Below are 11,438 nucleotides of genomic sequence, written 5' to 3' on the forward strand. Positions count from 1 at the left end.
TACCTCATTTAATTTTATGTCTTATAGGGTTTTATACAGACTACAATATTGTATAACTGTATTAATTCAACTGTAAACCTAATAATTTACAGCCCATTTTGAAAGAGAAGCATCTGAACTCTGGAAATTGTTATTGAATATGTCAATGCTGTTGTAATGAAATGCCTCTTCTAATCATTTGGTTATGAAATAAATAATTAAAAAAATAGTAATTAGTACATGTGAAAAGCATTACCATTGAAATCTACCTGATGACTTTATATCCATGCTCAGATGCTAAGGAGCTCAGAAATTAACCGATTGTCAGTAATAATAATCAGATATACAGAGATTAGAAATGCATGTGCAAACATCTTAATGTCAATTGCATTGAAAATGAATTTTTCTGTATGAAACTGTGTATTTTAATAATGAAATGGAGATCTTTTTTAAAGGTTAAAACCTCATTTAATTTTATGTCTTATAGGGTTTATACTGAGTAAAACAATGTATAACTGTAACAATTCAACTGTAAACCTAAAAATTTACAGCCAATTTTGAAAAAGATGCATCTTAGCTCAGAAAATTGTTACTGAATATGTCAATGCTGTTGTAATGAAATGCTTCTTCTAAAAAAAATACACAATACCTACATGTACAATTATTACTTGCCAACCAAAATTTTAAAATGAGATTTCATTTTCTCCTAACAGAATTTTTTTAAATTATACATATATTTTTTATTTTTCAGGAGAAGCATTTCAGTACAGCTTTATCATACTCAATAACAGTATTTTATTTTTAGGTTATTTTCACATTTGGTTTTCAAATTTAATTAATTTATTTCCCAGGCTGACCTTGAACCTCTGGTCTCAAAGAGTTCTGACTCTGCCTCCAAGTAGCTGGGATTATAGGCATATTTCACTGTAACTGGCTTTATTTAAATTTTGATTAATATGTATTAAACTGTATACATTAATGAAATTCAGTCTGATATTTCGACACATTCACAACAGTACACAATGCTCAAATCCAGCATCCCTTTACCTACCACTTCCTTTCCAATCTCATGTAATTAGTATTTTACACTTAGGTCAACTTTTTTTAAACTTCCACATAGGATAGAAAATCTGAAACTCATCTTTTTGCCTCTACCTTATTTCAGTTAACATAATGCTTTCCATTCATGCTGCCCTAAATGAGAGGACTTCAGGATTCCTTGTGGATGAATAACAGCCCACTGTGTGTGTGCGAAATATTATTTTCTTTATCTATTCACTCACTGACAGACACCTGCACTGACTCCATATTCTGACTATAGTGAATAGTCAGCAATGAACATGGACACAGAGGTATTTCTTTGATATGCTTTGGATATATAGCCAGAAGTGGGATAGCTGGATCTCATGTCAGATTTACTTTTAGTTTTGGACTCAAATATAGAACTCTAATTTCATTGCTAAGAAGACAGTACTGATCAAGTAATGAGGCAAGAGGAAGGGGCTGAGCCACAGGGAGAGCCCTCCTGACCTGTGTACATACAGCCCAGGACCAGGGCCCAGAGCCCAGGGATTCATTCTTTCATACCACGCATAAGAATTCATGCTTCTCATAAGGAGAAGGAGAAAATAAGATGTGATAATACAGAAGTGTGGGCAGCTCTGCTAGAACAGGAGGATGAAGGAAGAAGGCATGCCTCGATCATAAACCCTCACTGAGGACCTGCTATACACAGCAGGCACTACTCTGGTGTTGAGGAGAAGAAAAAGCCATGAACAGTCTCTCTGCCCCAGATGGGATCCAGAGGCCTAGGAATTCTAAGATTCCTAAAGAGTCCCTGGCCATTGCCCTTCTAATTGCTTCTCCTTGCACATGAGCACAACGTGGTGGCAGCCCCATCCTCTCATTTCTAATCATAAGGTCATTTCGGAACAACCTCGCTAAAACACAAGTTCTAGCACTTCTGCCCACTGCATGAAAGCTCTTCTGTGCTTTCAAAGCTCCTTAAACTCCATTGCTCCTAATGGGCCTTCTCTGTACAGCGCTCATGCATACAGGCTGCATTCCAGTCTGCTCACCTTGCTCCAAGCTCTGTAAGCCAGTGTTAGAGTAGCAAAAATCTCCCTCGGAGAAGGCTGGTTAGAACAGATTGTGGCCTCGATGAAGACTCAGCTTTCCAGTTTTGTGGGATCCCCTACTCACAGGACCACCCCTAGGAAGGCAGGTTTACCTTCAGTTATGCTAAAGAGATTGGTGGGATACCTTGTACATTAATGAGATGCTGAACTTTTCAGGCCCAGAATCCCCACCTCTAAGTGCAGTTCCTATGGACCCAGTTATGGACATGAGGTCTCCATAAGTCTTGCTTGCTTTTCTGACAGCTCTTTCTTCTTCCTGTCTCCTTTCTAGCCATGCTCTCCCTAACCCTTTGGACTGCTTCAATGTTTCGGGTTTCTTTACTTTTTCTCTAGAGCTCCCTTCTCTTCCCCACCATGTGGCTGTTAGTCTGCCATGAGGTATCTGTCTGACCTCCATGGTTGCTCTAAACCAGCATGGCTTCAAGGGTTTCTTTTTCCCTTCTATCTTCCATTCCCCTCCTCAAGGCAGCTGCTGAGATTTACATCTTTCTTGCCCTGAGGATTTTTCCTTAAATTCTAATACAATGCTTCCATTTGAGTCCGTTCTTAAATTATTTTATGAATGAGTCTAAGGACCCTGGGGGGCGGTACCTGTTTCTCCCCTGTATCACCAGCACTGCTCCTAAAAGTGTGGCTTGATGTGAAAGACATTAAAGAAGTAAAAATGGGGACTGGAGAGATGGCTCAGCAGTTAAGAGGGTTAAGATTACTGACAGCTCTTGACCGGGGTTTGATTCCCAGCACCTACACGGCAGCTAGCAACCATTAAAAAGGAATCTGATGCCCTCTTCTGACCTCTGAGGGCATTGCACATTGCACAACATGGGTGCCTAAGCAGGCAATACACTAATACATACAAAAAATAAGACCAATAAACATTTAAATAAAGTAAAAATGACAATTCTTTGTGACAGAAAGTCTCTCCCCTCCTAGTATGTTCCCCTCATCTGGCGCTTAGCACTCCCACCCTCTGTCAAACCAGGGGATGAAAGGAGGAGCAGGATGGGGATGTAGCTCCGGGCAGAGTGCTTCCCCAGCATGCAAAAGGCTCAGGGCACAGGGCTCTTTTGTTTCTTAACAGCGCTCATCTTATAGCTCAGCCTCCAATAGTTCATACCCAGTTTTTAAAATCTAACGATTATCCCTTTCAGTTTTACAAGAAAATAGTTGGAAATTGAAGAAAATAGGACTAGATATGAAAAATGGTATGAGTGTCCAGAGAAGTGAAAGACCTAAGGAAGGCAGAGACTGCCATGGTGCCCTGTGTCTAACTGCCACTTCTGTCACTTGCCAGCCTGGGTGCCTGAGACACACGCACACTTAGCTCAGGCTATACCTGAAGAACCACTTAGGGCTGGAAACTGGGCCTGTGATACAAGTCCCAGATCATGCTATGCACATCCAAGTTTGGATACCTCTGCTTTGGTATCAAGGAAGCCCTCCATAGACTCTAAAGGGGGCAACCATGGTATTCTGTTTGGACGGCTAAACCAGAAGGAGGAAAAAAACCTTGAAGTTTCAAAGTGATCTCTCCACCCCCATCAGAAAAAACATGTGCTCTGGCAGCACCGCAAACACGCCGGGAAAACAGCAGAGAAGGTGACTCCTACACAGCAGAGCTGTTCAGGAAGAACCGCGCCGCTGGCAGTGATCAGTCTTAATAATTCAGCCTAATATGTTTCGGAGAGAAGACAAGAACAGATTAAAGAGAAGCTCACAAAGGACAGAATGACAAACAAGGTGTCTGAAAGTACCAAACATGCTTTTAATTGGACCTTTCATTTTTCCTAACACGCTTTATCTTTGCAGCAGGATACTCACACTGTTGATACATACTTTACAAACTCAAATTACTCAAGAGGCTCTGGCATTTAGGAGACTGATTGCCAGGTCATGGGTCTGTGGACCTGAAACCCCCAGATTTAGGATCACTGGGAAAAGCAGTTGCTTTCAACAGGAAAGTATGAATTTTGACCCCAGAGAACATGTGGCAATTTATCAATAAATATATTTATTATATATGAAAATTAAATGCCACCCTTCTTTGAACACTGATCTGGCATGACTCTTTCTATTACTAATAATATATTTTAGTCAACTATGAATTATTCAACAATAATGCATATACATACTTCATGAGATCTGAGTATCAAGTGAAGTGTAGGAACTAAGAAGTTGGACAGTGCCATGGCGTCATGTATCTAAGTGCCATTTATATCACTTGCTGGCCAGTGACCTCGGTGCCTGAGACAGACAGACAGACAGACAGACAGACAGACAGACACACACACACACACACACACACACACACACACACACACACTTCCCTGTTCCGTCTGGATCTGAAGCAAATCCAATGCAAGTTGAAAAAATAGACCAATGTAATAATTCTTGAAACCATGTGTCCTGTCTTCTCATTAATGGTCCTCTTTTTTTATAACTGTTGCAGTATCTGTGCCCATTCCCTTCCTCTCCATCCTCACCACCTTTCAGTCCCTTGTCAAAGAAGACCAGCATGGATCCTGTTCCCATCATTCCACTCAAAATGTCCCCCGTTGATACCAATGACTTTCTGCCACAAGTTATTTTTTGTCTTAATTTTACCTGATCTTGCCCCTGCTTTTCTTAACATAGACATTTCATCTTTGGTTAGTTCTACCTAAATAAGTTTATAGGAATTGGTTCTCAAGTGCCTTAGTCTGCTTTAGAGCCCTGGGCACTGCAATGTCAGATACAGAAAAGGAAAGCATCAAAGAAAGGACTTTGAAAAGAAGCAACATTCGGAGAAGCAGGAGATGGGCAGCAAGTTCCCCCAGGCCGGGTCAGAAAACACAGGCCCCAGCTGTCCAAACCAGGTGACAGCCCTTCTTCCCATGTCAACAGGCACTGAACTGTCCAATCCTATGGTCACGATTTCTCCAGGGCTTCTACTTCTATTCATTCCCGCTACAGCTACACTCTCTTCTGGATTACTAAAGTTCCTTTATGGGCCTTTCTGCTTCCAGCAGAATCTTCTTTAACACAGCCATCATATTATAACAAGAATTAAATGATAAATTTGATCACATTCCTCTCCTCCTTAAAGCTATCATCACAAGGACAGTAAGGAGCTAGTACAGCATCCAAAATCCTACACATGACAAACAGGCAATGGTTTAAAAGTCTCCTCCAACACACACAGAAGTGTAATTTTCACTGTGATCATATGGAGTTGGGGGCATGAACAGGTGACTAGGTCTCAAGAGTTTCGTGTTCATGACTGGACTGAGGCTCTTTTCTCGTGAGTGGAGGGATGGCTGGTATAAATCAGAGTTTGACAACCTCAACTTCCTCGTTCTCACGCCCTTTGTCCCTGACATGCTCCTTTACCCTGTGATACTCTTCACAATATTATGACACAGAAGCAAGAACGCTACCTGACATTACAAGGAATCTCTCTCTCTCTCTCTCTCTCTCTCTCTCTCTCTCTCTCTCTCTCACACACACACACACATACCTAGTTTGTGATAGTGTTACAGCACAACTGGTTAAGACAAAGCTCTTTCATGATTTGGCTCTGGCTTTACCTCCTCAGAGTATACACATCCTCCTTTCTCTCAAGACTGCTCAGGCCACAATTAGCAACTTGGATAGGACACCGCTCCTGCGTCCCTCCGCTCGTCCCTCTGGGCCTTTGCTCCTCTGTTAGAACATCCTATTACCTCCATAATACCTCATCTAATTACTTTTCTTCCTTTAAACTTTGTATTAGCCAGCTTCAAGGCCTGAAAACCATGTCATTGACCAGCACAGCAAACGACATTGGTGCATAGTGGCACTTTTATCTTGGGAGTAATCAACAGCTACCTAATTGGACTTAAAGCCCACTCAATGGGAGGAAACTCGTGTGTTACTGTAAACCTACCAAAATACATATAGCTGGAGAGGTCATAGATCTTAGTGAAATCTCCAAGGCTGTCATATCCCTAGACAAATGTAATTTCTTAGTATGTGCAAAATATGGATCCTTAAATTTATAAACAAGTATCCTAGTCACCATCCATCAGAAAAGATTCTTTTTCAAGAGACAGAGATAATTACAGAGTTCCACAGCTGGTCACACACAGAGATTGTCTGTGAATTGTTCAAGCCTAAGTGGAACATCTAGGATGAAACCTCTACATCTAAGGCTCATGGAGCATTGAATGAGGGATGAAGAGAACACTAACGCATCTTCAACTCTCATCAATGAAGCTCCCTCATGCAACAGAGGGCCAGGAACACAAAAGGTCACAAACGGCCAAAACACAGAGAATAAGTCTGCAGAGTATGGGTCCTTGGACAAGACTCCTATATTAAGGTCTACCCACCCAGGGCTCAGGGGCCATTGGGGAAGAGAGGGCAGAAGGATTTTAAGAGCCAGGGAGGAAGCACAGGACCATATGGAAATAGTCCTACAGGCACCTAGGATCCTTCTCATACAAACCTACAGCAATGGTGTCACTCAATGGGGGGAAACTCATGTGTGGTACTGTAAACCTACCAAAATACACATAGCTGGAGAAGTCCTAGATCTTAGAGAAAATGGTGTCAGCATGCACAAGACCCGTGCAAACTTAAGCAGATAAAAACCCAGCAGAGAACTGTGGAAATGAACAGCAGGCCCCAATCTTAGTTGAAGAAGTTTTGGCAGCTGGTTACTGCTGGGTGAGGAAGAGCTGATCTTCTTAAAGGGAGGGACTTTAGATAGGCTGACTAAATCTCAGGGGATGAACTTGCACTGAGGGACATCTGGGGACACTAACTTTACATGCTAGGCCTTAACACAAATGACAGAATGCATGAACTCCAGTGGGGGTCTACGGGGCGGTACCAAAGGAGAAGCGGGTATAAAGTTGATTTTATGTATGAAATACACAAAAATTCAATTAAAAAAATCCTTTGTACATGCTCTTATACTTCCTCTTTCACCACGACATCTGCTTCTCGTAGGTCTATCAAATGTGCTACCAGTACTTGCTACTCCAGGCCGAAATCTGGTTGATTAGCCAGATGAAACTATTTCTACTGGAAGAAATAAGAATTTCGTTACAATTTCAAAGCAACTTCTGAAGTCCTTAACTCATCAACGGCAACGGGGTCTTTCAGACAAGTTTAGCATTGGCAGAGCCTTAGAAAACAGCTTTGGGTAGAAAAGGCTGTGATAATCCAGAAATATTAATTTGATAACAAGACAGAAGGTTAAACAATCGAGTGTGGAATAGAGTTCTAGGGCTTTGCCTTGATTAGTTTAGAAAACCCAAATGTTTTCATCAGTCTTCACTGAGGGCATGGAAACCCAAACTGAAATTATCTTAGAATTTCACTGTACTATGAGAAGAGAGTCCTTGGGAATATTTTTATATTGCTGGCATCAACTATGGCAAACCCTCAACAAAAGTAAACTAATGAACGAAGGAGTAAAACGCTTGTCACGAACCCAGGATATCACCCTAATCATAGCCAGTTAACAGAAAATTATGATATAAAAAAGAGCAGGCCAATGTAGAGTATGGTGGCATGAGCCTTTAATCCCAGCCCTTGGGAGGCAGAGGCAGGTGGATCTCTGCTAGACCGAGGCCACCCTGGTTCACAACATGACTTCCAGGCAGTCTGTGACTAGGGAGACCCTGTCAAAAATCAACAACAACAAAAAACCAAAAAAAAAAAAAAAAAAAAAAAAAAAGACCAGGCAAGTGTGTCTAAATTATAAAGCACAACATGTGCATTCTGCCCCATTTATGCCTTTACAGGGGAAGGATGTCTTCCCCCCAATGTGCAGAACTTTAAAATATTAATAGTTAATGAATAACTAATAGTTTTACAAAGCATGTTTTCTTATGTGCAAAGCACTATCAGATTGGCTTACCTGAGATAATTTTGTTGTTGTGGCAGGTAGAAGTGGGCGGCTAAACTTCTTCTGAGAGCCAATGGCTGCGGGGAACGGTGGTGCGGAAAATACAGCTGCCACACAGTTGATTTTGTTTATCCATCCTTGCATTTCCTCCGGACTCCTACGAGACACAGAGACGTTCTCATTAGGACAGTTCTCTAAGTGTAACACACTTTGTCTTCTACTTATTACAGATTTAAAATGGCGCATAAAAATGATTTATTCTCAGTGAAATTACTGGAGATTAATATTCTCAGCAGTGCAGTGCTCACTATGGGAGTGAAAGGCTAGGAAGCTACGGTCATCACAATGCAAGACCGTGGTTCTCTCTAAAACACAGAAAGAGAAAATGAGAAATGTGGTTGCAAAATCTCTGATTTGTGCTTGAAGTTGGCAATGCCAAAATTAAAATGAACTCATTTCTTTAAAAATCATTTTATTATTATTTTTAAATTTTATGTGTATGAGTGTATTGTCTGCATGTGTATACGTGCACCTGTGTCGTGCAATGCCTGTGGACTTCAGAAGAGGGCATCAGATTCCCCTTGAACTGGAGTTATAAACGGTTGTTAGCCTCCAGGTGGATGCTGGGAATTAAACCAGGGTCCTCTGCAAGAGCAGCCATTGCTCTTAACTGCTGATCATCACTCCAGCCCCTAACTCATCTCTTTTAACCATATAATTTTATTTTAAAATCTGAGGCATAGAAGGAATGTAAAAGAGTATTCTTACTGGGAAAAAGAACTGGATAGTTTGCTCAAATGTTAACTATACATCTACAACACAACTCAGGGACTTTACTCTTAGGTAGGTACTCAGGAAAACTGAGAACACTCCTACCCAGAGATCTGTATGTCAGTGTTTATGGTACCATTCTTTCTTTCCTTTTAAAACAACTATTATTAGCGTGTGCGCATGTGTGGGGGTACGTGTGTGTGATGTTTGTGCACACTTGCCAGAGAATGGGTATAGAAGTTAGAGGACAGATTCTGAGAGCTCGTTTTCTCCTTCCATCTTTACATGGGGAGGGACAGAAGAGGAGGAAGAAAGCAAAGATAAACAAGAGCCAAACCAAGAAAACATACTGGGTTTGAAAAAGCAAGACTCTCCAGTCGGCAGTCTTTAGTTTAAACACGTTTGGCTTCTTCTCGTAGTCCGTGGCCTTGGATGCCAGTGCGTGGTGCACGCTCACTGCGTTCTTCAAGTCGTCCTCTGACAAGGCTTTCTCTGGCTTGTATTCATCCTACAGATGGGTACAGAGGAAACAAATGCAAGAGCATGATCTCACTTTACATTTTCTTTCAGAACCTACAATTAAAGGCAAATATTTTAGAAAATCTATGAATATACACAGAAAAAGTAAAATGGAGAGTAAAAACTTTTTGTAACTTTACAAATGTCATAGACTACCACATTTTTGAAAACACTGCTTGAGAATGGGACAATACATATACAGAAAAGGCATTAGAAAAATAAAGCCAATATATCATAAGGTCAGACAGAAACGCACATCCCAGGAACTTGTCACATGGTTAGGACCAACAGGTGGTATGATCTGGTTTCAGGATTAAATGGGTACATGCAAAAGCTTGCAGACACCTATTAAGAGATCTGTACTGATACTGGGGACACCATCATTGGATCCTTGGTCTGAAGATGCTACATTTTCATGATGATATTTTTAAGGTGGTTAATATTATCAAAAGGAAAATGGACAGTAAAACAAGATGATTTCTCTATCTCTTCTGGTGAAAGAAATGAGGAAAATCAACTTAATAAGGTAAAGATTATATTTGTTTTTAAAAATAAAGTAACTAAGAAGGAAGGTGTCCAGTGTATATTATTTTTGGATATCTACTGCATAATTCAGAGTTAAAACTTTTTCATTTGTATGGCTTTAAACCTGACAAGAAAACTAAAAATCTTCACCAGTACAATAATGATTAGAATATAAAATAATGTTTTTAATTATTACTAGTAGTTACAGGGTTCATTGGAATAACAACCTAAAACCAATGAAAGCATACTACTTGTATACTGTTTGTAATACACCTTGTTACAGTGGATGTTTTCTAGAGTTTAGATTCCTTTACGAATTTATAAAATCAAGATGTTAAACATCTTTCTCCTGTAAATATTATATAATGCACCCACAGCCACACATACACGTGTGTGGGCCCATACCCCTTCCCCAACTTATCACTTTCTAATTCATAGTGAAAGAGATGTTTGTTCTCTTAATACAGTCTGGCTTTTCTCATTTTTAGAAAAACAATTACTATTCCCCCCTGCATATTGCTCCTGTTTTCCACAAATACTGCTCACAAATTAAACAATTCAAATGTGTTCATGTTTAGCACTTATTCAAACTGAAAACCAAAACCCAGACAGGCTGTCTGCTGATATTTAATGATTACTAGCAGCATCAGGCCGAGACAAACGTTTTTCCTTTAAAACATGAAATACTAACAGTTATGCAAAGATTTCCCACATTTATAACAATTCCCAACATTTCTACAGTGGAATTGCATGACTTCTGATTTACTAAGTCTCAGAGATTGTGAACTGTTGTGGACAAAGTCCCATGGAAAGGTCGGATGAACAAAGGACAATGAAAAGAACATTAAAAGTAAATCTCATATATTCAATGTATCTGTTCTTATGTGATTTCTGTCTATCCACATAACTATATTCTAGTTCTGCTTTGAGATTTTTCTTCTTTTTGAAAGAGACTCAATGATTTAGCATTCTAAAGAGTTATGACTCTCTTTACGAGAGAATTTTTTGGATGAAGTTTTCAAGTAGAGGTGGCCTGCTTTTTAAAAAAATCCCTTCTGCCCTCAAGATTACTCTATAACACAACCTTGTATGTATGGCTGTGATAGTTACTGTCAACTTGACACAAGCCAGAGACACTTGGGAAGAGGGAACCTCAACTGTGGAATTTTCCCCATCAGACTGATCTATAGCCATGTCTGTGAGGCATTTCCTTAATTGCTAATTGACATAGGAAGGCCCAGCCAGCTGTGGATAGTGCCATCCCTGAGCAGGTGGGTCTTGGCTATATAAGAGGGCTGTCTGAGCAGGCCAGGGGGACGCAAGCCAGTAAGCGTAAGCACTGTTACAATATGCTCCCTGCTTCAGTTCCTGCCTTGCTTTCCTTGACAATGGCCTGTGACTTAGGATTCGTAAGAGATGAATAAACTCCTTCCTCCACAAGTCAGTTTTGGTCAGTGTTTTATCATAGCTATAGAGAAGGAAACTAGAATAACAGCCCTCTGTCCAGGGTAATCTCTTAGCTTCTAGATAGGAATGAGAGAGAGAGGGAGAGAGAGAGAGAGAGAGAGAGAGAGAGAGAGAGAGAGAGAGAGAGAGAGCCCAAAGAAGGGGTGGGAGGAGGAGGAAGATAT

The 11,438-nt window shown here is 40.5% G+C and overlaps 1 protein-coding gene across 1 annotated transcript in view; it reads right to left on the minus strand.

The window, feature by feature from the left end:
- LOC103745804 (PH and SEC7 domain-containing protein 3) overlaps positions 1-11,438 on the minus strand; it is a 143,940-nt gene that overhangs the window by 39,411 nt on the left and 93,091 nt on the right. Inside the window, exons 5-6 of the mRNA XM_008847809.2 lie at positions 9,114-9,271; positions 8,005-8,149 (exon numbers count right to left, since the gene is read on the minus strand). Of these exons, the coding sequence (XP_008846031.1) occupies positions 8,005-8,149; positions 9,114-9,271 (303 nt within the window). The remainder of the gene's footprint in view (positions 1-8,004; positions 8,150-9,113; positions 9,272-11,438) is intronic.

The sequence above is a fragment of the Nannospalax galili genome, unplaced genomic scaffold (genome assembly GCF_000622305.1).
Source record: "Nannospalax galili isolate Female #2095 unplaced genomic scaffold, S.galili_v1.0 scaffold283, whole genome shotgun sequence".
In the NCBI taxonomy this organism is placed as follows: Eukaryota; Metazoa; Chordata; class Mammalia; order Rodentia; family Spalacidae; genus Nannospalax; species Nannospalax galili.